Source organism: Argiope bruennichi, chromosome 10 (assembly GCF_947563725.1).
Source record: "Argiope bruennichi chromosome 10, qqArgBrue1.1, whole genome shotgun sequence".
Classification (NCBI taxonomy): Eukaryota; Metazoa; Arthropoda; class Arachnida; order Araneae; family Araneidae; genus Argiope; species Argiope bruennichi.
The window spans coordinates 65,361,742-65,389,617 of record NC_079160.1 but is presented as its reverse complement, the minus strand read 5'-3'; the positions used below and the strand labels follow the sequence as shown (position 1 = coordinate 65,389,617).

The following is a 27,876-nucleotide window of genomic DNA, read 5'->3' as shown; positions in this document are numbered from 1 at the left end:
TGCTTGATTCTTAGGAATAATAGGCGTGGCTCTCCTTTTGCATGCATATCACGGGTGTGGTTGACTATCCCTGTTTCAAATCCTTTTGAGGATATCCGGTCCATCTTTCGATTTACCATCTTAAAAGACATTCCTCGTATATCTTTAACGGACCATCAAGCGTCTTTGTTATACCTAACACTCTATGTCATAGAGTCCTGTATATAAGCTTCAGGTTTCAGTAGAATCCTCACTTACCTCACCTGCTTCTTCAGGTTTCAAAATTAAAGAAGACATCATGATCTTTGCAATCCTATTGTGCTCTGCTGCTGCATCAGTGGCCTTAGGCCAGAGGGATACTCTCTCCACCAACCACCTGCAGCTGCTTCCAGCCATCGTTCCTCTGAGGCGAGGAGTTCTTGTTGAAGCTCCCCAACCTCCTCAGCCTTACAATTTTGGATATGAATCCGTGGATCTGGTGGGTACCAAGCAACATCGCAACGAATTCTCTGATGCTACTGGTGCAGTGAAGGGTAGCTATGGATTTACAGATCCCCATGGTATGTACCGAAGAGTGGAATATACAGCTGATGCCGATGGATATAGAGCTACCGTCCACAGCAATGAGCCAGGAATGACATCCAAGAATGTGGCTGATGCAGCTTATTTCATTGAGGCACCTCCTCCAGCTGTTGTTGCTCAAGGACTTGCTTACTTGAAACCTCAACTTAAAGCCTGAAACCCTGATGACGATGATACAGACCTACCATCCTCGCTGATGAGCCAGGTATGATGCTGGAGAATGTGATTAATGCAGCCTGTTCGTTGAGCCATCTGATGAGCCAGCTGATGTTACTCAAGGATTTACTTACTTGAAGTCTCATTTCAAAGTTTAAAAATTTGGTTTAAATTAATTTTATGATTTTTGAGGCTGTTTTCGAATAAATTTGTCTTCTCAGTACATATGAATCTTGTTTTTATTTTATTTTTATTTTTTTTATTGCTTTGATTTAAAGGTGCTCAAAAATTAGGAAAGCAATAAAATTATAAGACGAAAAGGTGACGATTGAAAGAGCTGAGTTGTAATTTTTTTAACTTTGAGCTATGCATTCTCAGCTTCATTTTTACTTAAATGAATAAAATGAAATTCCTTTAATAAACCAGCAGATAGTTCTATACTCTTGCAAAAAGAAAGGAAAGAAGCTATATGTAGCATTTCTTTAATTTCTTTCTTACAATGACGTTCAGGATTTCTTTTCATCTTACTACAAAAGTTAAGAACTCCTTTGCAGAATGTCAAACTTAACATTAAAGGGTAAAACTTCTCCTGTAAAAGCATTAAAATATAAATTTTTTTGGCTTTAATGCTTCTCTCTTTCCCCTTTGAAATCTTGAAATGTTACTTGCTTTCGCTAGATATCAGAAATTTTTATTTTTGGATAATCCGTTCAATATTATTAAAAAAAATCATTAATCAAATTTGTAAGCTATAAAATTTGACTATAATTTAAAAATGAAGCTTCAGTAATTTTATATTAGAAATTGGATGACAATAAAAATAAACACGCATGCTGATTAAAAAGAACTTGCCGCTTAACATAAATTAGATACAAGAATTTTATTATTCAAAAATAAATAAGAAATTGAAATTCTATAATTCAACGATGGAATATGCATACATATTTGGAAATTACACTAACAAAAGAACTCCATATGTGAAATTTAATTTATCACTAGATATTTCCTAACAATGTGGAAACATGAATTTTTACAATTCTTTTACGTATGAAATTTTTTTTTAAAATAATCTCATATTTTTATCATGCATTCATAAGGGAATTAAAAAATGGATTACTTCTGCATCAGAATAAAATAAAAAATTTTGAAGAAGTTTGAAAAAAATTTATTTTTGCAATTTAATCTCTAGATATTTCCTAATAAGCGTTCTGACTTAAAATCGAATTTTTAACTTAGTTTTATTTCATCCCGGGAGGCATGATTTATGTACAAGCAGCACGGACAAGGCTCGTCCGTTCATAGCTTTATATAAGAGCAGATTAGCGTAAAAGAGGCATAAATTATTTATCCCTGGTCTTATACACAATGAGATTTTGATAGGGATTTCTCTACACTCGTCTAATTAGGTAAGGGAAACACAGGGATCTTTTAGAATAATTTCTTCAGGTCAACAATTTTTTGAACTGAGTTCATTTTCGTCGAGAAAAAAACAAGAACTAGAAACAAACACATACGTGTTCTCTTGCCGTTATAACGTTCCACTGCGTAGCACGGTCTGCGGAATGTTCCAGCTGATGGAACACCCACTTTTACTCAACGGTTATAGATATGCTTTCTCTTTAAAAATAAAAAAATATTTAAAATAAATAGGTCAAAATTCAAGCAACAAAATAATGTAGACTTTTCTTTTAACAATTATTTTGTATTATAAAAAAATAACCAATTTCCTTTTTACAAAAATAGATTTTCACATAGAGCGCTGTAACTCCCATAATTTCTGTAAATAGAAATTACGGATTGATTTAAAATATCATCTATTCCTTAGAAAAAGTGAATCCAGAATTTAATTTTTTTTAAATTTATAATTGAATTCAACGATTTTAGAAATTAGTAAATTTAGATGTTCGATGTAGAACACTACGCCGGGTAAAATGATAGATTTACTAAAAAAAATTTTAAGATAGCATTGACTAAAAAATTTTTTCGTAAAAAATTACCTACTAAATTCCATGTAAAAGTTTGTTTCGATTTAGAGTAACACAAGGAGAGAAAACCGAAAGAGTATTTATCTTTAAATCGATTATGGATAGAGTATACTAACAATAACCTGCAATATAATCTGACGAGCATTTAATTTAATCCAAATACTTTTAAATCCTCGTTTATTTAATATAGTTTTAAAAATCACCTTTTCAACAATCTTGCCACTTTTAAATAACCTTCACTATATCTGGCCAAGAAAGTAAGTATACATTCCAATATCTCGGTTGTAAATATACATTTTAAAACACAATAAATCTTGCCTTTAAATCTCAATACAGAGCTAGACATATTGATCGTTCTTAAATTTTTCACAGTAGAAGAAGGGAATATTTTTTAATAAAATAAAAAATAAAAAGTATTCTGTATCCATGGCATAAAATATAATGTATGCGAGAAGAAGAATATTTTATTCGGATATTTTTCCCATTTCGCTTAGGGATATAGAAATGTAACTTTTTACGTATCGTAACGTTCCGGATCCATTATTTTTTAAATATTTATGATCTTGAAGTATTTTATTTTGCGTTAGGTATACTTTTAAACTAGGATCTGCATCATCATATATCGATGCTTACATTTTTTATTGTGTTTCTTCCCTTACTTGTTTTTACTAAAACGAAAATTCTGTTGCATTTTTTAAAACATTCTAGTAAGGACTTTCTGTATAATAACGGATGATAGTATTTGACTTGCTGTCTTGGTTTCTTTTAAAAACTGTTGATATTGTATGGAAGTGATGTCAGATTCTTCTATGTCGTATTCTGGTCATTGACTAGGATAAAGAAGAAAATGATCATTTTCAAAATTGAAGTCGCATAATTTTAAAAATGGAACTTTATTTCTGAGAAAAAAATACTCTGTTCTCTTGGTTTCTTGTAAAAGCTGTTCATATTATATGGAAGTTTGACTAATATATCGCATTTTTGGATGTCATATTCTGGTCATTGACTAGATATAGAAGAGAGTGATCATTCTCAAAATAGAAATCACATAATTTTAAAAATAGAACTTCATTTCTGGACGATAAATACTCTGTTCTCTTGGCTTCTCGTAAAAACTGTTAACAATGTATGGAAGTTTGGCTAATATGTCACATTCTTGGATGTGACATTTTGGTCATTGACTAGGATACAGAAGAGAGCGATCATTCCCAAATTAGAAGTTGCACAATTTTAAAAATGGAACTTAATTTCTTGAGAAAATACTCTGTTCTCTTAATTTCTCGCACAATCTGTAGATATAATATGGAAGTTTGGCTAATAAGTCACATTCTTGGATGTCATATTCTGGCCATTCACTAGGATACAGAAGAGAGTGATCATTCTCAAAATAGAAGTCGCATAGTTTTAAAAATGGAACTTAATTTTTGGAGAAAATACTTTGTTCTCTTGGTTTCTCGTACAATCTGTTGATATAATATGGAATTTTGGCAAATATTTCACATTCTTGGATGTCATATTTCTGGTCATTGACTAGATATAGAAGAGAGTGATCATTCTCAAAATAGAAATCACATAATTTTAAAAATAGAACTTCATTTATGGGCGAAAAATACTCTGTTATCTTGGTTTCTCGTAAAAACTGCTAATATTGTATGGAAGTTTGGCTAATATGTCACATTCTTGGATGCCATATTCTGATCATTGACTAGGATACATAAGAGAGTGATCATTCTCAAAATAGAAGTCGCATAATTTTAAAAATGCAACTTAATTTTTTGGAAAAAAACACTATTATCAATAACCAGATTCAAGTATATTGATACTGAATTGCAATAAATATTAATTCAGAAAATAATGTAAGAATTCAAGAAAAGATTTATTTTGTCTGAACTTTTTGATTAATTCTAAAAAAAAATGATAAGTATAAAAAAATTTCACATTTTTAAGATTCTTGTTTTTATAGTTATAAAGAAATCTTTCATCTTCGCAAAAATATTTATTTCATATTTAATTATATACCAAAAAAAAATGAGATATAAAAAAATTATTTTGTGCAATGAATAAAAAAGTCTATTTTGAAAAAGGAAAATAAAATGTTAATTGGCAATTTATTTACGCAGCTGAAATCTAAGAAAACATTCCCCTTTAAGGAAAAACATGTTTATGTAGAGACGAGATATTTAAAATTTATTCAGTCAAGGCAATGGAATTTCGAGAAATGTTTACCAATCTTTTAATGCAAGCAATGTTTGAATAATTATAATAAAGCTTAAGGAATTAAATTTCTAAATAAATTAATCATAAAAAGCAATTAACATTAATCGATTAATTGAATAGATTGAGAATTTTCATTTAACCATAATTAATTCGTAAAATAAATATCCTAATATAAAATATTCGGTTTCTGAAAAAATGCTGAATTTTTAAATATTATTATTATAAAAAAAATTAATAAATAAAAATGAATTACTTCTTTCATTGACTTTGTCTCTAAGAACCATGTTCAAAATATTCTAACACAAACTATTGTGCTTCTAAAAATATTGATTTTTTATGTTTATAACCATATGTTATTATTACAAGGAATTAATTAAACAATTGCATTCGTTTCCCTTTGTTTATTGGCCGCGGTGGCCTGGTGGTAAGATCTCGGATTCAGGAACCAGAGAGTTTCATGTTCGTGACCCGATTCCACCGAAGAACGGTCGTGTAAGGGGGTCTGTTGCACGTTAAATCCGTCATGACCAAACGTCCTCCCGCTGGTGTGGTATGGTGTGGAGAGGAGGGGTACCAGCTCAGGTGTCGTCCTCGCTATCTGACCGCGGTTCAAAATTACGCGGTGCGTCCCAAAATAGCCCTAGTGTTGCTTCAAACGGGACATTAATATAACTAAACTAAACCAAACTAAGCTCCTTTTGTTTATTTATCATTATAATTCGAAAGAAGTAACCATGTTTTTGTACATCGTGAAAGAATCGTTTTGTACAAAAAATTATGACGAAACAATTTCTGAGAAATATTTTTATATCCGGATAACGAACGCATTTCAAATAATGAACCAATCAGAATAAGAGCAAATGAATAATTTTGCATATGACTTTTAAATTCATTCAAACAACAGCTTTGAATATCACTATATATACTATTTTACTATTTAATGGTATTAATTTTATACTATTTTAATGGTACCTTCTATGGAAATCTATGAATCAATATACAATCTTCATTCAAGTGTGTACAAGTTGTATAATTATATAAATTATTATACGTTTTCTTTCCTAATTTATTTAATATATCCATATTAATTACTAAGAGTGGTTTTTATTTTTTTATTTTTAGCTTTAATTTTAAAAATGTAACTCACCCATCAACAAAAAAATGTGTGAAATTCCGTAATTTTACAAAAAAAAAAAAAAAGTTTTCGATCATGTTTTTAAATCAGACACCATCCTTTAGAGTTTTAAAAAAAACAGAGAAATTTAAATTTTAAATCTTACATATTTTAAAATCCTTCATACCTCAATGTAAAGCACATATATCATGTTTATATTTTAAAAACCAAGGTCAATCATTAAAGTCCAAATGGAACTAACCATCCGAGTACTGGAAGTGCTCTTTCTAGACCGAAACGAAATATTCTGACCACTCCCTCTTTCTTTCATATCCTATTTTTATTTTATTTCCTGTCTGGGATAACTTCTTACAATTCTCCGATTTATATTTCCTCTTTATTTTCATGCTTGAAGTCTTCTTAGATGTATATAAGTCGAGACTAAACAACACACAGCACTACCACATTCTACAGTCCAGCAGCTCTATCAGCTTTCTTCAGTTTCAAGTGCACCATCATGACTTTTTTTGGTTTTACTGTTATTGCTTTCGCTACTTTGGCAATAGTTTCTGCCTTTCAGAACCCTACTTCTCCTATTCGTCAAGAAGTTCGAATTCAACCTCCTCAGCCGTATGAATTTGCATATAAAACAGCAGATGATAAAGGAACCAAACAACATCGTACAGAGGCTGCTGATTCCAGTGGTACAGTGACAGGTAGCTACGGATATGTAGATCCTTTTGGAATGTACAGAAGAGTAGAATATGTAGCTGATGTTAACGGTTACAGAGCTACAGTCCATAGCAACGAACCTGGTATGACATCTAATGGTGCGGCAAGTGCTGCATATTTTGCTGAAGTTCCACCGCCAGCTATTGTTGCTCAAGGACTGGCTTATCTTTCTCCAGTTCAAAGTGCTAAATTGTGAGTTTGATCCCCAGTCAAGTTCAGTTTCTACCACAAGAAACTGTTGCTCAAGAACTAGCATCCTATAAAGGATGCTATAAACTGTGATATCCATTGAAATTGAACTTTCTTCAGCAATTATTTTTGTCTATGAACTTGCTTAACTTTAGTCTGTATTCATGGAATGCTACTTTTGAGAGAAGAGCCAGTGAGTTTAATATCATGTGAAATTCAGTTTCCGATTAGTATAATGTAAGACCTATGGAACCTAGTTGCTCTCTTCCAATACTGACGAAATTTTTTTCTTATACATTGAACACCCTTCCCAGACCTTTTTGTGATTTTCCGTTCTTCCTGTGTTAAAATAAATTCTGTGTTCAGCAATTAGCTCTGTGTCATCTTTCTGTCAAAGAATATTATCTGATTAAAGAAATGAAAAATTTTAAGATAAAGAACAAGTAAGTGTAATTCCATGTTTTTCACCAAAGAATATAAAATATTCTGCAAAACTGCCAAGAATTTAATGAAGAATTGAAAATGAAAATTTTTAAATACTGTGTAATTTAAATTCTAGGCATTAATTTCCGTATAATTTCATTCAGAATATCCAATCACTTAAACTCCAGCTTTGATATCGATTAAAAATTTCCATAATTTAATAATTATTATAATTTGGGGGAAAGGGAAATATGAACAACATTTTGATTTTAGATTTAAGTTGTAAAATAATGTTAATTATTAAAATGTATTATATTATATATAAACATTAATAAGTATTGGCATCTTGATTTTTGAGAGGAATTTAACATAATTTTATCAGAAAATCAACGTTCAATATTTATTGTAAATAAAAAAATTCATATTCCTCTGAGTAATTAACCAACAAAAAAACCTGAGTTATTTCTTAATATCTTTGAAGAAGCTAAGAAAAAGAAAATTTTCACATTTAAACGGTATTGTAATTCGGGAGGTTTATTCCTTAGTCTGTGTTTCAATAATGTTATTATTTTATTAAAATTTCATTATGTAATGCAAATTACAGCATGCATTACATTAATGAATATTGTTTTCAAAAGATTTTGTATAGTTTGACCTGCTTTATATTTGTAAAAAGGAACTTTAAATTCCTCCTGCAATAGATTAAGATTTAGATTTCACGCAGTTAGTGCTTCCTAAAAGCAAGCGAATATTTTAATAATTTTTAAAATTTTAAATAATGAATTAATATATTGATTTAGTTCAAAACTGATTTCCTAAAATGGGAGACATATCGAAATTAATTTGAGAAATATAAACATTTATATTTCTTAAAATTCATAATCATAAATTATGAAATATATTAAAGCCTACAAATTAGAAAAGAATGAAAAGAAAGTTTTATTTATACTTTTATTTTTACAGGAAAAGAAAGGGGAAATATTCTCTTAATTGACAGTATCGGAAAGAAATTAAAAATGAATGAAAACTCGAGCAGAATTTCACTCATTAAATCATTATTTCATTCATAAAATAATTTCATCTTCCATTTATCAAAAGTTAAAATGCATTATAAATGTAATTAAAATTCTAATTTACAAAGAATATTTTTATCAGAATATCAGTATTTCAAGATTTTGCTTCCATATCCAAATTTATGTGACAAAAAAATAATTAAAGAGAATTTTATTGTTTGGTGAGAATTAAAATTTTTAATGTCTAATTTTTAAGATGGCTATTGTGAACTAGAATATGAGAATATTTATATTTTAGCAGAACTTAAAATGTAAAAATTATAGGCGAATTTAAAGATTTTTTCTTAGAAATCAAAATTATCAAAAAATATTTTATTCAATATGACATTTTATATAATTGTTTAGAATATATATGTAAACTTCACACAAATCGTTCTACAATACTATGGTAGTTTGAGAGCCATATTGCTAAGTCAGACCGATTGAAAGATGCCTGTTTAAGGCTTGGATGTGCACAAAAGTAAAAGTTCATCTTTTGTCAGCATGTAGCTAAAAAAGGGGAAGGCGATATCAGCTTCAATGATTATTCTTAAAAACAAAAAAGAATTTCTAAATAACAAATATAAAAAGATTTTTAAGACGCTTTTTATTAGTATCAGGGAAAGAGAAAATTATAATTTTCAAAAAAAAAATTATGTAGCCAAAACATAAAACCCCAATGAATATCATAAAAAAGGGGGAAATGATAAACATTCATTACATTAAAGATTAAAATGCATTATAAGTGCAATTTTGTTTAGTCAGATATGTTATTTGAGATTTTTTTTTCATTTCTAAAATTTTGAAATATATATATATATATATATATATATTAATATTTTTTAATTCAACACACTGATAAAAATGTTTTCATTTTTTTGTTTATTATTTTTATAATTGCTTAATTAACCTCAAAGAGAAAACACAAAAACAAAATCAGTTTTCCTTCTCTGTATAATAAATTGACAGCGAAATTAAAATGCATCTAAAATGTTATGTTTATACTGACATGTTATTATGTCACAATTTTATAAAAGGGCAAATGTTAATATAATTACAATGAAAACATTATTGGAATGCAGATATCCTTTGAGAAAAATATCTCTTAGACATCCATTTTGAGATCCAGCTGAATTTGTTACAGAATAAATAAAGATTTAAGAAAAAGATCTTTATAATTTTTTTAAATCAATTATTGCATTATTATCTTTCTGATAATGGCTAAGATTAATTTCAAACTTGCAAACAACAAACTAATATTTAGTTTATTATAGCGAATCCATAAGAAATAAATCAATGTATATTGTATAATCGATATACATGTAATATCGATATATATTGCACCAGCCTGTTAATTTTTAAAAATGTCGTTTCTAACAGAAAGATAAGAGATATATTATTTATATTAACAATGATTTATCTTTAAATAAATATTAAAAATTATTAAATCGGTAACTGACTATGAAATCTTTTTAATGGTCATTGCAATGAAATATTAAAAATGTTCGTAAATTTATTTTTTTAGTATATAATTAAAACCAGTTGTAATCTTAAGCTCGAGAATTATGAAATAATGCATTCTATAGAATTGAAAAGCTGGAAGATTAAATACTTATTTAATTTCCATGCATATAAAATTATTCCGAAATTAATTTCAATAAAAGTCAACTTTTATATTTCCTTCCAAAAATTATACTAAATCGAATAATTTATTGAAATGCATGCTCACGAAAATTAGAGAAAATTTCAAAATGAATATGAGCCAACAGAAAAAGAAGTATTTGATTTTTTAAATTAAAATATGTAATCAAGTTACATTTTGTTTTTTTTTTCCTAGTGTTGTCGTTTAATTAAAAAATCAATTCTTTTTTTAATCGCTTCATATTTATTTTGAAATATAATGAGCATTTTATCGTCTGCTGTACCATAGAGCAAATGTTTATGCAAAAGTACTTATTTTCAATTATATACTAAAATGAAAAAAAAATATCTTTCATTGATTCATGAATAAAATACTGAAATTTCAAAATTGGCTGAATATATCAATTAAATATTTAATTAAGACAATGATTAATGAAACACTTTTGAAATTAAATGGGAAATTAATATTTCTTCGCATTATATATTTAATATTAGTTGAAACGATTGAAAAAGTATTTAAAAGGATTTATTAAAAAATTATTATGTAAAATTTAGATTCAATGACGAATTTTAACACGCAACTTAAATTTATAATTCAGTTATGAATAACAGAACAAGATGTTCAAAATTTATTTCTAAAATTTTGTTGAACAACTCCCAATTTTTAGTAAAGATTCTAATAATTTAAAATTCCAAAAAAAAGTTTGGTTAAAAGTTAAATAAAGTTAATTTAAGGCATAATTATTATATTTCATTATGAATAGTGTAATATATCAAAACATACTTCAGTATTATTAAAAACTCTGATTATACAGAGTAATTTATAGAATACCTTCTTTTTTTCCCAATCTTTGGTAAAAATTCTTATTAATTAAATTATTAATTAAAATTATTATCTTATTAATTAAAATAAAATTTAATACTAATTTTGTTTTATTACAAATAGTCTAATATACCAATATATACTATGAAAATATTAAAACCACTGAATATATAATTAATTGAAGAAAGACAAATTTGTTTCGATTTATAGTAAATCCTTCCAATTTTTAGCAAAAATTCTAACTAATTAAATCTTATGTGAAAATGAAAGTTAGTTTAAAGTAATTATTACATATAAATAGTCCAATATATCAAATATATCATACATACTACATTAATATTAATAATACTGTTTATATAAGTAATTTGTAGAATTCCCAATTTTTTTCCTACTTAATTTTTCTAGTTTTTATCAAATTCCTCCAATTCTTTTTTCAATTTAATTTCCTTAATTTTTACTAAAAATTCTAATCAATTAAATATCATTTGAAAATACGAGTGAATTTTAGCCTTATAATTACGCTTCATTATCAAAGTATAAGGTATCAATATATTCTTAAAAAAAATATTGAATCTCTAATCCCACAATTAATTTATAAAAGTACGAAAATCGGAATATTAAATACATTCTTCCCAAATATATTTTCCTGGAGGCATAAATTCTAATAACTCCAGAATAGACTAATATTCCTTAATGTCCAAGGAATCTGACGTTCCATTGTTATCATACTGATAGGAATATCCAGGCCAATTAGCGAGACCGGGACTAAATGAAAAGCTTTCAGGCTAGATTAAACTAAGTTTGCTCGATATGAGAAGCATTCAGCGTAAGTAACCGCGATTAATTTAACTACTCATCACTTATGCAAAACGGAATGTCTATAAGACTAGCATATTCCTTTGGGGCTGAACTATTTTTTTCAGTACTGAATGAGATAAAAACAAATATTACAAAATAAATACAATACACTTTTATTAGTTAACTAAATGATGTATTTATTTTCATGAAAATTATTTTCTGTTTTTTAGATTTTGCTTTCTAATTCCGTATTATGAATATGTTGATATCTGGAACCGAAAGTTTTGTCTAATTCATTACCAGATGGAGACACTGGTAATGAATCAAAATTTAATAAACTACTTATCTGAATAATAATTAAATTCTGATAATGTTAAAATAATATGTTGACATTGATAATATACTGGTGCAATAACTTGATAACAAGTAAAGGGGAAAATCTGTTACAAAATTTCATCTTTAAAAGCATGAAAGAACTTAGTTACATAAAATTGACTGAAAATCGAGAATATTCTTCCTTGTATATTTTCACATTTTTCCATATTGAAGAGTATTTTTTAGGGTAAGATAGAATGATTTCTACATCGTTATTTTTCGTTATTTTTTAGATGGATTAAGTCGAAAATTCTACTTGAAACTCTATTTAAGATGTAAGAAACATAAGACGAATTTTATTTATCTAGTTCATGCTTTAATTATCATATTCACGTATCTAAGAACAGATAAGTATCCTCTCCCATTTTACATGAGGTCCAAAATTTAATTAGGTTCACACTGCTAATAATAAGACCTTTTTAGAAATTTGCATTGAGCTTGAGCTTGTTGCATTTTAGAATTATCACGCACAATCAACACGAACATTTAGAATTATCACTTACAATATCACGAACAAGCACAATCATATATACATATAGACAGTCTTTATAGTGCCAAATTTGTCAGCACCAAAAATGTTAGTGCTAAGAGTATGTACCAAATTTCATTCATCAGCCTCAAAACGTTTTGAATTATGGCTTTCACATACAGACATATATATCAGTGAGCAGATATGATAAAACGAATTTTACATAAATCTGAACTGCGATGTAAGATCAAAACCCAAATTTTATTCAACCATCTTTTTAATGCTGAGTCATCATGTTCAAATCTACGAAAACATGATGACTTAATTTTTTATTAAATATTTCACTGAATCCAAAGCCGGCGTCCTTGCATATGGGCAGCGCATCTTACCCATGATCTGGACGTCCAGGGTTCAAATCCCGGTTCGGACGTGGCTGTTCATCTCTTTTCTATCTGTGAGGTGTGTTAATGTGCCCCCATATAAAACGGGGTTGTGCAAGCGAATGTGTGAGTTTCATCTTCATATGAGCTAGAAGTCAGACTTCTGCCCTCGGGTGCTAAGGGGTCTTTACCCTCAGAAGCAAATGCATCCCCTTTTCGAGGTAACGCGGACAAGACATCATCATTGGATAAAAAAAATCGATATAGATACAAGAATTTGGTGTGTAATTTTTTAAATTGAAATTTTAATACATGTTCGATGGAATTTTTAAACTGTCTCATTTAATGTAAGAGTAATTAATTTCGAAAATATAATTTTCGAATTCACCGGTATCTAAAATATGGAGAATCCAACATATCACGAGGTCAAATTTTTCGACTGCTTTCGGTACTTTCTCTTCGTAATGTGTTAGGTTAGTAAAAAGATGATATCAACTACAAAATATTTTGTAGTCATATATAAATTAAATCGCAATTATTTGGATGAAACTGTCTCCCTCTGTTTCAAATTTCAACTAGTCTTTAAAAGTAACGCAAATGTTGCAATAACGGAGATCTTCATATGAAAATAGATCTGTTAGAAACTCTTATCAAACCAATTATAATCCCATTCGTTGACAAAACTAATTTTCGGGATATGTAGTTAATTTGTGAATAAATTTATTTCAAAGTCATATTATAATATGGGATGAGTAATGTCAATCTCTAACCAATAATTTTATTCATAACTTCTCTAGAATAACTTCTAACTAACATAACTTCTTCTAGAGCTCTATACTGTCACTTTATGGAAAAATAAGGACAATCGACGAGGATGGGATTCGAACCCACCCGGGCAGAGCCCAATGGATTAGCAGTCCATCGCATTAACCACTTGGCCACCTCGCCACATTTCACGCCTTCACCTAAGAGATAATATATTTCATATGACCATAGGAGGAGAAGAAATTGAAGAGTCTTTTCCTTGTTTCAATCTACGTCACATTCATGGAAGAGCTCTATACTGTCACTTTATGGAAAAATAAGGACAATCGACGAGGATGGGATTCGAACCCACGCAGGCAGAGCTCAATGGAATAGCAGTCCATCGCCTTAACCACTCGGCCACCTCGTCACATTTCACGCCTTCATCTAAGAGATAATATATTTCATATGACCATAGGAGGAGAAGAAATTGAAGAGTCTTTTCCTTGTTTCAATCTACGTCACATTCATGAAAGAGCTCTATACTGTCACTTTATGGAAAAATAAGGACAACCGACGAGGATGGGATTCGAACCCACGCGGGCAGAGCCCAATGGATTAGCAGTCCATCGCCTTAACCACTCGGCCACCTCGCCACATTTCACGGCTTCACCTAAGAGATAATATATTTCATATGGCCATAGGAGGAGAAGAAATTGAAGAGTCTTTTCCTTGTTTCAATCTACGTCACATTCATGGAAGAGCTCTATACTGTCACTTTATGGAAAAATAAAGACAATCGACGAGGATGGGATTCGAACCCACGCGGGCAGAGCCCAATGGATTAGCAGTCCATCGCCTTAACCACTCGGCCACCTCGTCACACTTCACGCCTTCATCTAAGAGATAATATATTTCATATGACCATAGGAGGAGAAGAAATTGAAGAGTCTTTTCCTTGTTTCAATCTACGTCCCATTCATGGAAGAGCTCTATACTGTCACTTTATGGAAAAATAAGGACAACCGACGAGGATGGGATTCGAACCCACGCGGGCAGAGCCCAATGGATTAGCAGTCCATCGCCTTAACCACTCGGCCACCTCGTCACATTTCACGCCTTCATCTAAGAGATAATATATTTCATATGACCATAGGAGGAGAAGAAATTGAAGAGTCTTTTCCTTGTTTCAATCTACGTCACATTCATGGAAGAGCTCTATACTGTCACTTTATGGAAAAATAAGGACAATCGACGAGGATGGGATTCGAACCCACGCGGGCAGAGCCCAATGGATTAGCAGTCCATCGCCTTAACCACTCGGCCACCTCGCCACGATGGAGTTTCTTTCTTTTGTAATCACCTGCAATATTCGCTTCTATTACATTTCTGCTAGAGTATGAAAATTACGAAGGTGAATTTCATTATCTCAGGAGAGAGTCTGATTAAACATCAACGAGGAAGTACTGAATATTTATTTCATGCAAGAACAGTTCTAACTCAACAAAAAATACTACCCATAAAATATCTCTGTTTTCAAAATGTTGATATTCAACTACACTACAGGCAAATATACATGCATAAAAAGTTATGCTAAAATCATTTTATACGGAAATCTTTTTTTTAAATTAATGATATTTTTAAAGTTATAATGAATTTTTATAAATATTTTTGGATAGACTGATTTAAATATACTCCTTATAAATATTTTTATATTTTATAATTATTTTAATAGCTGTATAATTTGTTACAGGTCTTTGTACCTATATCTTTGTACCAGGTCTATATATAAAAAAATAACTTTAAAAATAAACTGAAAAATGCAAATTTTAATGATTTTAATGCATTAATTGAAATTCTCAAAAGCTAATGCAGTTGAATTTAGAAAACAAAATAGGAGGACGTGATTATATTTAATATATTTATAATGTTTATTCAATTTACAATATTCTTTAGTTTTGCTTACTAATAAAAATTAAACCAAGTAACGAGAAAAAAAATTAGGAAACTTTAAAAGCATTAATACATTAAAATTTTCAACCATCAGAAATCACTTCTAAATAGCGTAATCACAGTAATTTTTGGACAACTCAGTCCACTATTATAAAAATAATTCACCCTCATGATTACATATTTAAACTTTCATAAGTAGTTTAGCGATTTTTTTTTCCTTTCCTCTTTGAGAAAATATTTTTGACCCACAAAATAAATTTTTTTGCTTTTTGGCATACGAAATACTCACAGAGAAACTTTGTCATAATTCGAGATTTTTACGAATCTTCGTGTTTTAGATCTTCTTAATCCATGGAAAAAATCGTTTTCACAATTATATTAGAGGCAGTAACAGAAATGCATTCACAGAATCTTTTATCAATAGTAATATAATGGTTTATAATAATATATTCATTTGAAATTCAAGATCCTTTTAGATTTTATAAAATCTAAAATAATTTTGTTTAAAAATATAAGATTGAGATCTTTTGCTAAATTTAATCAATAAACGATTTAATTAAAAGTTAAATAGAATTAATTTACTATCTGAAGTTTTTAAAAATGCGGATAATAATTTAAAATATAAACTATTTCTGATTATTATCTATTTTATCAGTTATCATATTCCTAATAAATATCAATATCTTGTAATATAATTAAGCATGGAGATGTAAAATGCAACTATAATTGGGATAGAATTTATGGTAAAATCCAGAAAACATATCACAGTTATGTAAACTTTGCCTGTGCAGGAATAATTCAGCAGTCTTACAGAATTACATTCCTTGCGCTTAATTATTTCAAAATACTAAATTTAAGGACTGCTGAATCTCATGTTGGAAGCTTCAAAAATCCGTTACGAATCTGGAGAATTCGAAGATAAGCTATCCCCTTTCAGCCTAGTCATCTGGTGTAATCTGAATAATAGGGGCGCATCATCAACACAGAAATTAAAGGAGTTGTCCAAAAAGCCTCTCCAACCATTTCTCGACTTCGGAACAGGTGGGTTTCGGGTTCGAGATCCAAATCCACAGAATAATCGTCATGTGAGTGGGTCTGGTACACGTTAAATCCGTCGGGCCCAAACTTCCGCAGGTGTGATGTGGAAGTTTGGAGAGGGGGGTGCCAGTCCAGGTGTCATTCTCGTCATCTGATCGCGATTCAAAATTAAGGTGGTCCGTCACCAAAATAGTCCTAATGTTGCTTTAAAACGCGAACATTAATATAACTAAACTAAACTAAAGCCATTTCTCGACACTCCGAAGGTAGAGAATCCCATCAATGAATTGTAGACAACAGCGCCACACTATTACTCTATCTTCAGGAAATATGAAAACTTTCATACTTATCAAGTAACTTCTCATCCAAGTACTCGTGGTGGATCCTATCTTTTGATCTATACAAATAGAGCAGATCAAACGGTAGGATTTTTAAGGCAAAATGGAACATCAATCATCAACATAAAGCATGGCATAAAAATCGTTTTTTTTTTTTTTTTTTTTTTTTTTTTCAAAAAGAGTCTTAAATGATTATCACAGATAAACATCATATTTATGCCTGAAAAATATAACTATCTTAAAATTATTACTTTTATAATGTTTCTTATATTTAAAGTATTTGCATCGCATATATATAGAGAAACGTTTGGTTACATATCACACAGCCTAAATTATTTTTAATAATATATTGTAAATCATATTTTTATAAAATGAAAGCGGGTAAAAAAAAATCGAGTGGTCACTGTTATCATTTTCTCTCCTTAAAAATTTATAAAAATGTTAAGTGCGTTTCTCATAATTTTTAATTTTTAAGTATTCCTTTTTCCCATTAATAAATCAAAATGACACACAGAAGTGATTGGAAAGATTAAGAAAATGGGTGAAATCTCTTTTATTTACAATAATTAAAATATTTTTCTTATATTTCATTAATTAGAAATTTTACAAATTTTTTAACATTGTTCGTTTTTGAATGTGTCTAAAATTTTCGTGTGAAATATTTTTTAATAAATGTGTGAAAGACTAGAAAATGCTCTACATTTCTCCTAAAATAAATATTTTTAGCATATAAATTAGTTTCTATTCAATTGAGCAAAGAAGAAATTCTTTGAAATGAAGCGAAAAAAACTCCATTAAAAATAAAAGGCTTTCAATGAAGTTAAAGAAATTATAAAAATACATAATATATTCTGCTTATAAAAGAATGACATTTTTTTTGGTCGATGATCAACAAAAAATAAATCTCCCTTCAAACATTTTTAATAAAGGATATATAAAAGGATTTCAATTAAGAATCAAGCCAAGATATTCTTAAAATAAAATAAATGCAAAATAATTACTACATCAATATTTTCTTCAATTATACCTTTTTTTTCAAATAATAAGCACAATATAACTTTGAATAAGCTTGAATTTATCCATCGCATTAGATATGTCAATTGAGAAACAGCACAGTATTATTTTTGATTTTTTTAAAACTAAATCTTTGTTTCCACCAAATTGTTATATGAAAACTTTTGAACTTTCAAACATCAGTTTAAAATAATTATTCTTTTACTATTAAATTAATTATTCTAATTAATTATTTATTTACTCTAATTAAAATTAATTAGAATGAAATGATAAACACAATATATCTAAAAAATACTAATACAATAATTATTAGTTGTGAGAAAAATATTGTTAAAAAATGGAGCATTTTTAAAATTTTATAATTCATTTTATAAATTGTAAATATTTACTCAAGTATTATTCAGTTATATATTATAAGTGTTCATAAAAATAATGAAAACACTTCAAAAAATTTCCTGAATTTGTTTGTTGAAATCGATGTGTGCAATATGAATTTATAAAAATTTGTGTCAGCTGAAAGTAAATTAAAAATATTCATGTAAATAAATATGACATTTAAACATAAAATGTTTTTAAAAATATATATACTCTAATGTATTTTATTGTTCTCTTTCTGTGATTTGGAATCCTAAACATTTTAATTCTATAATAAAAGTAAAAACGTTTTCGAAAAAACGCTTTTGTCGATATATTAAAAATGGAAAATAATTTCTTTTTTAAAAATCTGAATGTCAAAACTAAATTCTCAAAAGCGTAAGCTGCAGAGATAAATGTATAATCACTTTTGTAATGTATTTTAAATATTAAATAAAAAATGTGAAGTATTATTTTTTCTCAATTTTCTGTGACATTTGTTGGAATTTTACAGATTTGTTTGTTTATTGTTTTCTACGCTTCATGCTTTTACAATATTTAATTTGTTCTCAAGAATTTTTTATAAAAACCTTATTTCTCCTATTAAGAATAATTAAAGCATTTATCTAAAATTGGAATTTTTTGTTCAATATTTTCTAGTATTTAATTCTTTATTTCTTAGGATATATATTGTGGTTAAAAAAATATACAAAACAGCTTAGATTTATCAGTAAATCAAACATGATCAAGCTGAAACAACAACGAGGTGCTTATATCATATTAAAAGTTGTCCAGCTTTTGTTTATGCTTTTATCCATATTCTATACAATAAAAAAAATTATCTTCTATCAATTTTCTAACCAAGAATTTCTTTTTAATGATTACATTTTATCTTTATATCTTCATAGTGTTGCTTGATTTTCGATTTTAAAAAATGTATTTACAAATTTTACTACACTGCATAAATGATTTTTTTACTAATTAATTTTTTAATCTTTAATATGTTTTATAAATTATTGTCTCAAATAGTATTCATTACAAACAAAAATAAAAAAAATAGAAATGTTTCTCGTTTTAATTCATAAATAGCGATATATGTAATGAATGATGAATATATATGAATATTAATTTATAAATATCAATATGTGAAATGAATGGCGCATGTTTATGAATATTTATAGATAGCGATATGTGATATGAATGATTTATGTGGATGAATATTAATTTATAAATAGTGATCTGTGTAATGAATGATTATGAATACTAATTTACAAATACCGATACATGTAATGAATGATGTATGTATATGAATATTAATTTATAAATATCAATATGTGAAATGAATGGCGCATGTTTATGAATATTTATAGATAGCGATATGTGATATGAATGATTTATGTGGATGAATATTAATTTATAAATAGTGATCTGTGTAATGAATGATTATGAATACTAATTTACAAATACCGATACATGTAATGAATGATGTATGTATATGAATATTAATTTATAAATATCAATATGTGAAATGAATGGCGCATGTTTATGAATATTTATAGATAGCGATATGTGATATGAATGATTTATGTGGATGAATATTAATTTATAAATAGTGATCTGTGTAATGAATGATTATGAATACTAATTTACAAATACCGATACATGTAATGAATGATGTATGTATATGAATATTAATTTATAAATATCAAATTTAGAAATGAATGACGCATGTTTATGAATATTTATAAATAGCGATATATGATATGAATGATATACGTGTATGAATATTAATTTATAAATAGTTATCTATGTAATGAATGATTATGAATGCTAATTTACAAATACCGATATATGTAATGAATGATGCATGTGTAAAAATATTAATTTATAAATAGTTCTGTGATATGAATTTTTAATTAAGAGGACCAATGACAATATGGAACTTCATTAAAATTCTGTTACATAAAAAAATAAGAAAAATTTCATTACAAAGTTTTATTAAAAATATGAAACATGCTAAGTTAAATAAAAGCGTTAAAAAAAATAAATTTTGGGAAGGCAAACATACTTGTAAATAGTTTCTGCTGCAAACTATTTTGTGAATAATATGCCAATATAGCATAAAATAAAGTGTGGGAGTTTCAAGTTATATTTTGAGTTTCAAAACAGCCCATACAAATATTCAAGACATTTCTTTTATTATTCTTTTTTATTCTGCCCCTTTCGTTTCATATAACGTCGTCTTCTATATTTCTCTTTCCTTCTCTTTTCCTTTTCGACATAAATTCAATTTTGTAGTTTCATGTATTCCCTGACAGGCGCTCAATTTACTAAAATGAATAAAGTCAAAGTATTGTTTTAGTTGTAGCCAGAAATTTTTACACCTCGTGGGCACATATTTACCGAGAAGCGAAATGAAATGTGACAGTTCTGGAAGAAATACAATTTGTAAAAAAATTTGTTTCATTTCGTTGCGTGAAAATGGAACTTTTTTACAACTTATCAATTACGTTCAGAGCATCTTTTTTTTTTCTTTTTTTTTGGATAAAATTTGTAATATATATATATATATATATATATATATATATATATATATATATATATATATATATATATATATATATATATATATATATATATAAATTTTTTGCGTAAAATTGTTTTAAAAAAACCTTTATATGTTTTCTTCCAATTTTAAAAGCACTTAATAAAGGTTTTTTTGAACAAGTACACGTGTTTGTGTACATGAGCTCATGTCTCAATTCCTAAGCTAAGTTACAGAGCATATGAGAAAATATCAAATTTGAAAAAAAATATGTGTTGTATTTTCATTTATGGAGATCTTTCGTAAGAAAATTTTACCAAAATTTATAATTTGAAGAAATTTACTTAAAGATAATTTTACTTGAGATACTTTTACTTAAAGATATAAGTAGCATTAAAATGTAAATTATACAAATATAAAAATCAATGTAGCTCGTGTGATATATATATATATATATATATATATATATATATATATATATATATATATATATATATATATATATATATATATATATATATATATATATATATATATATATATATATATATATATATATATATATATATATATAATAGTGTGTCTGTGTGCATTGATTTGTATATTTCTGTAATTTTTTAGCAATTTCGAAGAGAGAGGACACTTTCAATTTTAAACTTCACTTTTATTCCATCCTGGGAGGCATAATTTATGTACCAGTAGAAGCGACGGGGCACATTAACACAGAACGACACAAGGGCAAAAAGAGAAAAGAGCCACCAAATATTTATCCCCATGATTATATACTGTGGGATTTTGACAGGAATTTCTTTACACGTGTCGATTTAGATAATGGAATTATAGGGATCTTTTAAAAGAATGTGTTAGATAAAAAAAAATTTATCCCTTCACTCGGAGTGAGGAAACTGCTGACTTAGGCATTTTTACAAAACTTCTGTTGAATTAATTAAATAGAAAAAGTGGAGTGGAATCTGAAAGTAAGAGAATATCTTAGAATGACGTTAATATGGACTGAATTGAGTGAATTAAGATAAAACTTTAGAAATTAATTAGTATTTAATTTAGATTTTAAAATATCATTATATATATATATATATATATATTAAACCAAGATACTTCATATTTTCATCAAAAGTTGAGCCTTAAATTCAGTCACCTATATAAGGAAATAAGTATTAGTTCCTTCTGAGGGCTTGTGATTACATTCATTATACAATTTTCATATTAAAAAAATATTTGGAATTTAAAAAAAATTATTAAAAGATTAAAAAGAAAGTTCACAATTAAAAAAAGAATATTTAAAAAAATTATTAAAGAAAAAAATTTTTCTAATAAGATTACACATCTTTGCAGAGGTGTATAAAAAAAAAGGTTTCTTCATTAGCTTTTCTATGTAAGAACGCAGAAACATTTTGAATATATATTGCTACTAATTCCTTTAAAACCATGTCGAGTCTTAAGCGAAATTAATTTAAAAAGCATAATTCGTTTTTAATTCCAAATGTGCTGACATTCTGCAGCAATTCATGACAGTCTTATACAATGTAGTTACAGTTTTCCATACAAAAAATTTTGTAGGCTAAGTTAGTTCCAGCTTCAGTAGTTCTCCCACTGGTATGCAGTTAAAGTTAAAAGAGAGAGAGAGAGAGAGAAAGATGTCGCCTTTGTCATCTGACCATGGTTGAAAACCTCCATGTCCTCAGAAATTAAATCTTGTTTTGCTTTAAACTGGGATGTTAATATAATTAAGCTAAACTGCAAAAATTAATTCTTTTTATTATGGTAAAAATATTACTGATCACTATTCCGCCCCCAAAAGGGATGTTAATGTAAGTAAACAAAAAGAACTAAATCATGTCTCGAACAACAACTACATTTCTTTTTTTGTAAATTTTAAATTATAAGTTTCAATCAAATACTTTTATAATTACAGCTGGATTATGATTATTATGATTTCCAACAGCTTATTAAGCTGGTGTTGTACCACATGATTGTTGTTTATCGGACACGTTCATAACTACAAAGACTGTTTAACAATTGCTGTCATGTCAAATCAGAACGTTATTCTAATTAATCTTCTCAATGCATGAAAACATCTTGTCCTGTTGATAGGAACGAGATGAAATGGCAGCAGCTGGATTTGAACGTATGAAAAATTGGTGAAAACCTAATTATTGAGACAGAATTGCACCAGCTTGCTTGTTTTGCTTTTTACATTATCTAGGGTATGAAGACAATATGTCATTTTGTGTTAGCCGTTAGACTAATTACATATAAAATCTCATACAAATTTAATGTAAATTTCATATGCATATTTCAAATATCTAACTTTTTGAGTGTTAACACAGTTGAATGTAAATATTCAGGAATAAACAATTATTTATCTTTTCGAGTTCCAACACCGCATGATAAATGTAATTAGTTTGCTATATTTTGTGTTTGTATGACGACAAACGAACAGACAAGGCACTGAGGCAGACTACTTACTGAGTAAAATTTCGTTAGAAGCTTCACATTAGTCTACAAAACGTGTACCAAATTTAATTTCATTTATTTTCCACGGTGCATTCACTTATTATCTCGATCACAGATAAATTAACTTAAAAACATGTTTCCAAAAACAACTTTTTTCGAATCATAGAGGTCTGAGATATTGAAATTCATTAAAATCTTGTGATTGTATTTTTAGATATATCTTTCTTTTTTTATAGTTCACGCGTGAAAGGCATTTTCACATGAATTATATTTTACTGACGCGAATATTATACCAACTTAAAATGGAACTATAAATTAGGGGATCAAGAAAATTGGGATATATTAAAATATTAATTTTATTTTATAGAAACTAATGCAAAAAGAATACAGTGATTAGGTGTGAAAATACATGAATGAAACGTTTTTGGCCAGCATATCAAGATCTATTAATATTAGTTACTACTTTTTTAATATTTTTTTCATTGCAGAAATTCTGGGCTCGCGTTGGCCTAGAAGGATCTCGTTTTTGGGATCCAAGTCCGAGACCGATTTTACCAAAGATACGAAAAGGGAGCATGCCAAATCCATTGGAGCCAAATAGCATCTCACCCGCAAGCGGCAACCCAAGGATCACTCCTGTCATCTGATTGCAGCTCAAAATCACTAAGTCCACCGATTTTTTTTGTATTGTTTTAAAACAGGGCGTTAATGTAACTAAACAAAACTGCGGAAATAAATTCTTACAATTATGATTGAAAATTTATTTCCTTTTACTAATCAAAATTCTCCACTGATGAGTGCTTCGAGTCAGAAAAATAAATTTGTTTGAAATATAAGCCTTTGTTTTTGCATTGATTCTTAAATAGCAGTGAAATACCAGTTATATTGATCAAATAATATAAAAAAAATTGAAAGAGGCTCTCAAAGTAGTGTTCAATTATTCTTGATTTATTAAAGAATAGAAGGTATTCTATACAGACAATACATAAAACACAAAAAAAAAAAAGGAATTTCAAGAATGTTCTATAAAAAGTTATAATATTATGAGACTTGTTATGCTAGAAACAGTTATTCTTACACCTTTATACTTTACTTAATTAACTTGATATGTGAATTCATATTTGTTACCGATTCCTGTGTTTTTATTTCTTTTATCTTGGCTGACGAAAACATTCGCTGCTTATTATTAATGAAAATAGAATCAAAGAGAATGGTAATTCGTGGAATATTTGAAAATTATTCACGGTGTTCCTAATAAAAGAAATCTACCAAATTATTTGTACAGCTGCCGAATTTTTTTAGCGAATAAATAATCAGAATGACTGGATTCATCTTTGCGTTTTATTTGAATATCTGTTTTTTGATTATTAACAAGTATTCTAATTTGCATGCATAGGAGTCATCCGTTGTACTGAGAATAAGATCAATAGCTGAAACAAGATTAATAGCTGCGATATTAAAAATGGAAGAATTGTATAACGTATTCAATAACAGCATTTATGAAAATTAATACCAGCGCCTTTACTATCAAGCAATGCTTCGTTTTGGGATTGAAAAAGCAAAATAATAAATAAAAACAGTTTTGATAAACACATTTTTATTAGTATGATAAATAATTAGTTAGATTTCATTTTAATCATTTCTTAATTCATAATTTTTTCATCATAAATATTAAAAATATTGAAAATCACTTCTTTCACAAATTCGTTGTCAGATGGCGCTCCTTGTAAGAAACTAAAATTTATTTAATTTATAAGATAAGTTTTCAGTTATGAAAGTATTGAGATGGGGAATAAACAACGAAAACTTAAGTGTACAAAATATCAAAAATCGAGCACAGAAAAAAAGTAGGTGAAAATTTGACAATAAATTTTTAAAATTGTGAGCAAGCCAAATCTAATAAGAGTTTGCAGTAAAATAAAATTATAAAAGCACATTTTTATTACTGAATTGAATAGAAAATTCAGTTATTAATTGTTATTCAGTTATTATTCAGTTATTAATCACTTATTTTTATGCATTTCGATTTATAATTTATTATAATTTCTTTCATTGTAATTATTCAGGAAGCTAAAAATGTAAATTTTTCCCAAATTCAGTAACTGATGGTGCCACTGGCATGAAATTAAAACTTCATTATATTGAAATTAAGAAATAATCAAGTTCGGAAAATATTAGAATACTTAAGTATCATTATGAATACACAATACATAAAATACATAACTGAATACATAAGTGAATGAAACTGAATACATAAGTGAATGAAACTGAATACATAAGTGAATGAAACTGAATACATAAGTAAATGAAGAATAATCAATTGTGAAACTCTATTCTTCTAAACATAAAACACGACAATTATAATTAAAGTTTAAAAAATTATTTACTATTTGCATCGATGGCAGTATTCTCCTTTAATGGGTTGAAATTCCTTTATAACAGAATTATAATTGTCTTATTTTATTATATTCTTGCTACACTTCAGACCTCAGAGGCTTGGGAAAATGATTTGGATGAATATAAAAAGAGAGATGAGAGTATGTTCAATTGAATCTTCTATGTGTCCTCAAGCATATTTTGCTGGTTTATTGAAATTTAATTAATATTTAAATACATTGATTAATTTAATTAATTCGAAATTAAGTTATAAATTGAAAAAATTATTGGATTTTAAAGAGATATTTAAACTTGTGGTATTAAATTACATTTTATAATAATTAACGCTTATAAGCTCAGCTTTTAAAATTAAATGTTAGATAGATATGCAACCTATTAATGTAATTTATTTCATTCCTAGATTTAATTATAAATATCTTTCTCAAAATTTTAAAACATAAATTATTTTCAATAATTAAGATTATTAATCCTCTCTTAAAATTTAGTTACAAAAGCTTCGTTCAAACTTAACATTGAAGAATAATTAATACAAAAATTCATTCCATACAAGTATAATTTTAAAAAATTATATGGATATTTAAATTCCTTTTACCCATGTCATTATTTTCAATTCTAGGAAGGTGAATTTATTTTTAGTATAATCATTTTTTATTACAATAAAACCTGTTGCAAGTAAACTCTAATTAAATATATATCCGTGTCTGTATTTAAACAGTGTATCTACTTGAATAATGAAATACAGCGTTTATTTGACTTATGCCTCAATGTAAATATGACAGTGAAAAATCTCACAGGTGATCAAAAAAGAAGGCCGGGTTAATGTGACGAGGTGGCCGAGTGGTTAAGGCGATGGACTGCTAATCCATTGGGCTCTGCCCGCGTGGGTTCGAATCTCATCCTCGTCGATTGTTCTTATTTTTCCCTAAAATAACAATACAGAGCTTCTTTCATGAATGTGGCATAGATTGAAGCAAGGAAAACTTTTCAATTTCTTCTCTTCATATGTTCATATGAAATATATTATCTCGCAGGTGAAAATGTGAAACGTGACGAGGTGGCCGAGTGGTTAAGGCGATGGACTGCTAATCCATTGGGCTCTGCCCGCGTGGGTTCGAATCCCATCCTCGTCGATTGTTCTTATTTTTCCCTAAAATAACAATACAGAGCTTCTTTCATGAATGTGGCATAGATTGAAGCAAGGAAAACTTTTCAATTTCTTCTCTTCATATGTTCATATGAAATATATTATCTCGCAGGTGAAAATGTGAAACGTGACGAGGTGGCCGAGTGGTTAAGGCGATGGACTGCTAATCCATTGGGCTCTGCCCGCGTGGGTTCGAATCCCATCCTCGTCGATTGTTCTTATTTTTCCCTAAAATAACAATACAGAGCTTCTTTCATGAATGTGGCATAGATTGAAGCAAGGAAAACTTTTCAATTTCTTCTCTTCATATGTTCATATGAAATATATTATCTCGCAGGTGAAAATATGAAACGTGACGAGGTGGCCGAGTGGTTAAGGCGATGGACTGCTAATCCATTGGGCTCCGCCCGCGTGGGTTCGAATCCCATCCTCGTCGATTGTTCTTATTTTTCCCTAAAATAACAATACAGAGCTTCTTTCATGAATGTGGCATAGATTGAAGCAAGGAAAACTTTTCAATTTCTTCTCTTCATATGTTCATATGAAATATATTATCTCGCAGGTGAAAATGTGAAACGTGACGAGGTGGCCGAGTGGTTAAGGCGATGGACTGCTAATCCATTGGGCTCTGCCCGCGTGGGTTCGAATCCCATCCTCGTCGATTGTTCTTATTTTTCCCTAAAATAACAATACAGAGCTTCTTTCATGAATGTGGCATAGATTGAAGCAAGGAAAACTTTTCAATTTCTTCTCTTCATATGTTCATATGAAATATATTATCTCGCATGTGAAAATGTGAAACGTGACGAGGTGGCCGAGTGTTTAAGGCGATTTACTGCTAATCCGTTGGGCTCTGCCCGCGTGGGTTCGAATGCCATCCTCGTCGGCGAGTTTACATTTTATACAATACAAAATTTATTTATGACAAAATTGCCAAACGAAGTTCCTGCTGTTGACAG

General features: G+C 28.4%; 2 protein-coding genes and 11 non-coding genes across 13 annotated transcripts; 7 read left to right on the top strand and 6 right to left on the bottom strand.

Moving 5' to 3' along the window:
* Positions 1-213: 213 nt before the first annotated feature.
* Positions 214-940, top strand: LOC129988911 (cuticle protein 10.9-like). Its single transcript, XM_056097201.1, has one exon. It carries the CDS (start codon positions 278-280, stop codon positions 716-718), a length of 441 nt encoding a protein of 146 aa, XP_055953176.1. The 5' UTR covers positions 214-277; the 3' UTR covers positions 719-940.
* A 5,566-nt stretch (positions 941-6,506) lies between these two features.
* Positions 6,507-7,328, top strand: LOC129988935 (cuticle protein 10.9-like). The gene has a single exon (XM_056097221.1). The coding sequence runs from the start codon at positions 6,551-6,553 to the stop codon at positions 6,959-6,961; it is 411 nt and encodes a 136-aa protein (XP_055953196.1). The 5' UTR covers positions 6,507-6,550; the 3' UTR covers positions 6,962-7,328.
* Positions 7,329-13,781: 6,453 nt separating this feature from the next.
* On the bottom strand, positions 13,782-13,863 carry Trnas-gcu (transfer RNA serine (anticodon GCU)). Its single transcript has one exon. It is a non-coding gene; the product is annotated as a tRNA-Ser (tRNA).
* A 144-nt stretch (positions 13,864-14,007) lies between these two features.
* On the bottom strand, positions 14,008-14,089 carry Trnas-gcu (transfer RNA serine (anticodon GCU)). Its single transcript has one exon. It is a non-coding gene; the product is annotated as a tRNA-Ser (tRNA).
* Positions 14,090-14,233: 144 nt separating this feature from the next.
* On the bottom strand, positions 14,234-14,315 carry Trnas-gcu (transfer RNA serine (anticodon GCU)). The gene has a single exon. It is a non-coding gene; the product is annotated as a tRNA-Ser (tRNA).
* A 144-nt stretch (positions 14,316-14,459) lies between these two features.
* On the bottom strand, positions 14,460-14,541 carry Trnas-gcu (transfer RNA serine (anticodon GCU)). The gene has a single exon. It is a non-coding gene; the product is annotated as a tRNA-Ser (tRNA).
* Positions 14,542-14,685: 144 nt separating this feature from the next.
* On the bottom strand, positions 14,686-14,767 carry Trnas-gcu (transfer RNA serine (anticodon GCU)). The gene has a single exon. It is a non-coding gene; the product is annotated as a tRNA-Ser (tRNA).
* A 144-nt stretch (positions 14,768-14,911) lies between these two features.
* On the bottom strand, positions 14,912-14,993 carry Trnas-gcu (transfer RNA serine (anticodon GCU)). The gene has a single exon. It is a non-coding gene; the product is annotated as a tRNA-Ser (tRNA).
* Positions 14,994-26,596: 11,603 nt separating this feature from the next.
* Trnas-gcu (transfer RNA serine (anticodon GCU)) lies at positions 26,597-26,678 on the top strand. The gene has a single exon. It is a non-coding gene; the product is annotated as a tRNA-Ser (tRNA).
* A 143-nt stretch (positions 26,679-26,821) lies between these two features.
* Trnas-gcu (transfer RNA serine (anticodon GCU)) lies at positions 26,822-26,903 on the top strand. Its single transcript has one exon. It is a non-coding gene; the product is annotated as a tRNA-Ser (tRNA).
* Positions 26,904-27,046: 143 nt separating this feature from the next.
* On the top strand, positions 27,047-27,128 carry Trnas-gcu (transfer RNA serine (anticodon GCU)). The gene has a single exon. It is a non-coding gene; the product is annotated as a tRNA-Ser (tRNA).
* Positions 27,129-27,271: 143 nt separating this feature from the next.
* On the top strand, positions 27,272-27,353 carry Trnas-gcu (transfer RNA serine (anticodon GCU)). The gene has a single exon. It is a non-coding gene; the product is annotated as a tRNA-Ser (tRNA).
* Positions 27,354-27,496: 143 nt separating this feature from the next.
* Trnas-gcu (transfer RNA serine (anticodon GCU)) lies at positions 27,497-27,578 on the top strand. Its single transcript has one exon. It is a non-coding gene; the product is annotated as a tRNA-Ser (tRNA).
* The last annotated feature ends 298 nt before the right edge of the window (positions 27,579-27,876 follow it).

Bases quoted from the DNA above. Each gene is read 5' to 3' on its own strand.
- LOC129988911 (XM_056097201.1), top strand. From the start codon at position 278: ATGATCTTTGCAATCCTATTGTGCTCTGCTGCTGCATCAGTGGCCTTA.
- LOC129988935 (XM_056097221.1), top strand. From the start codon at position 6,551: ATGACTTTTTTTGGTTTTACTGTTATTGCTTTCGCTACTTTGGCAATA.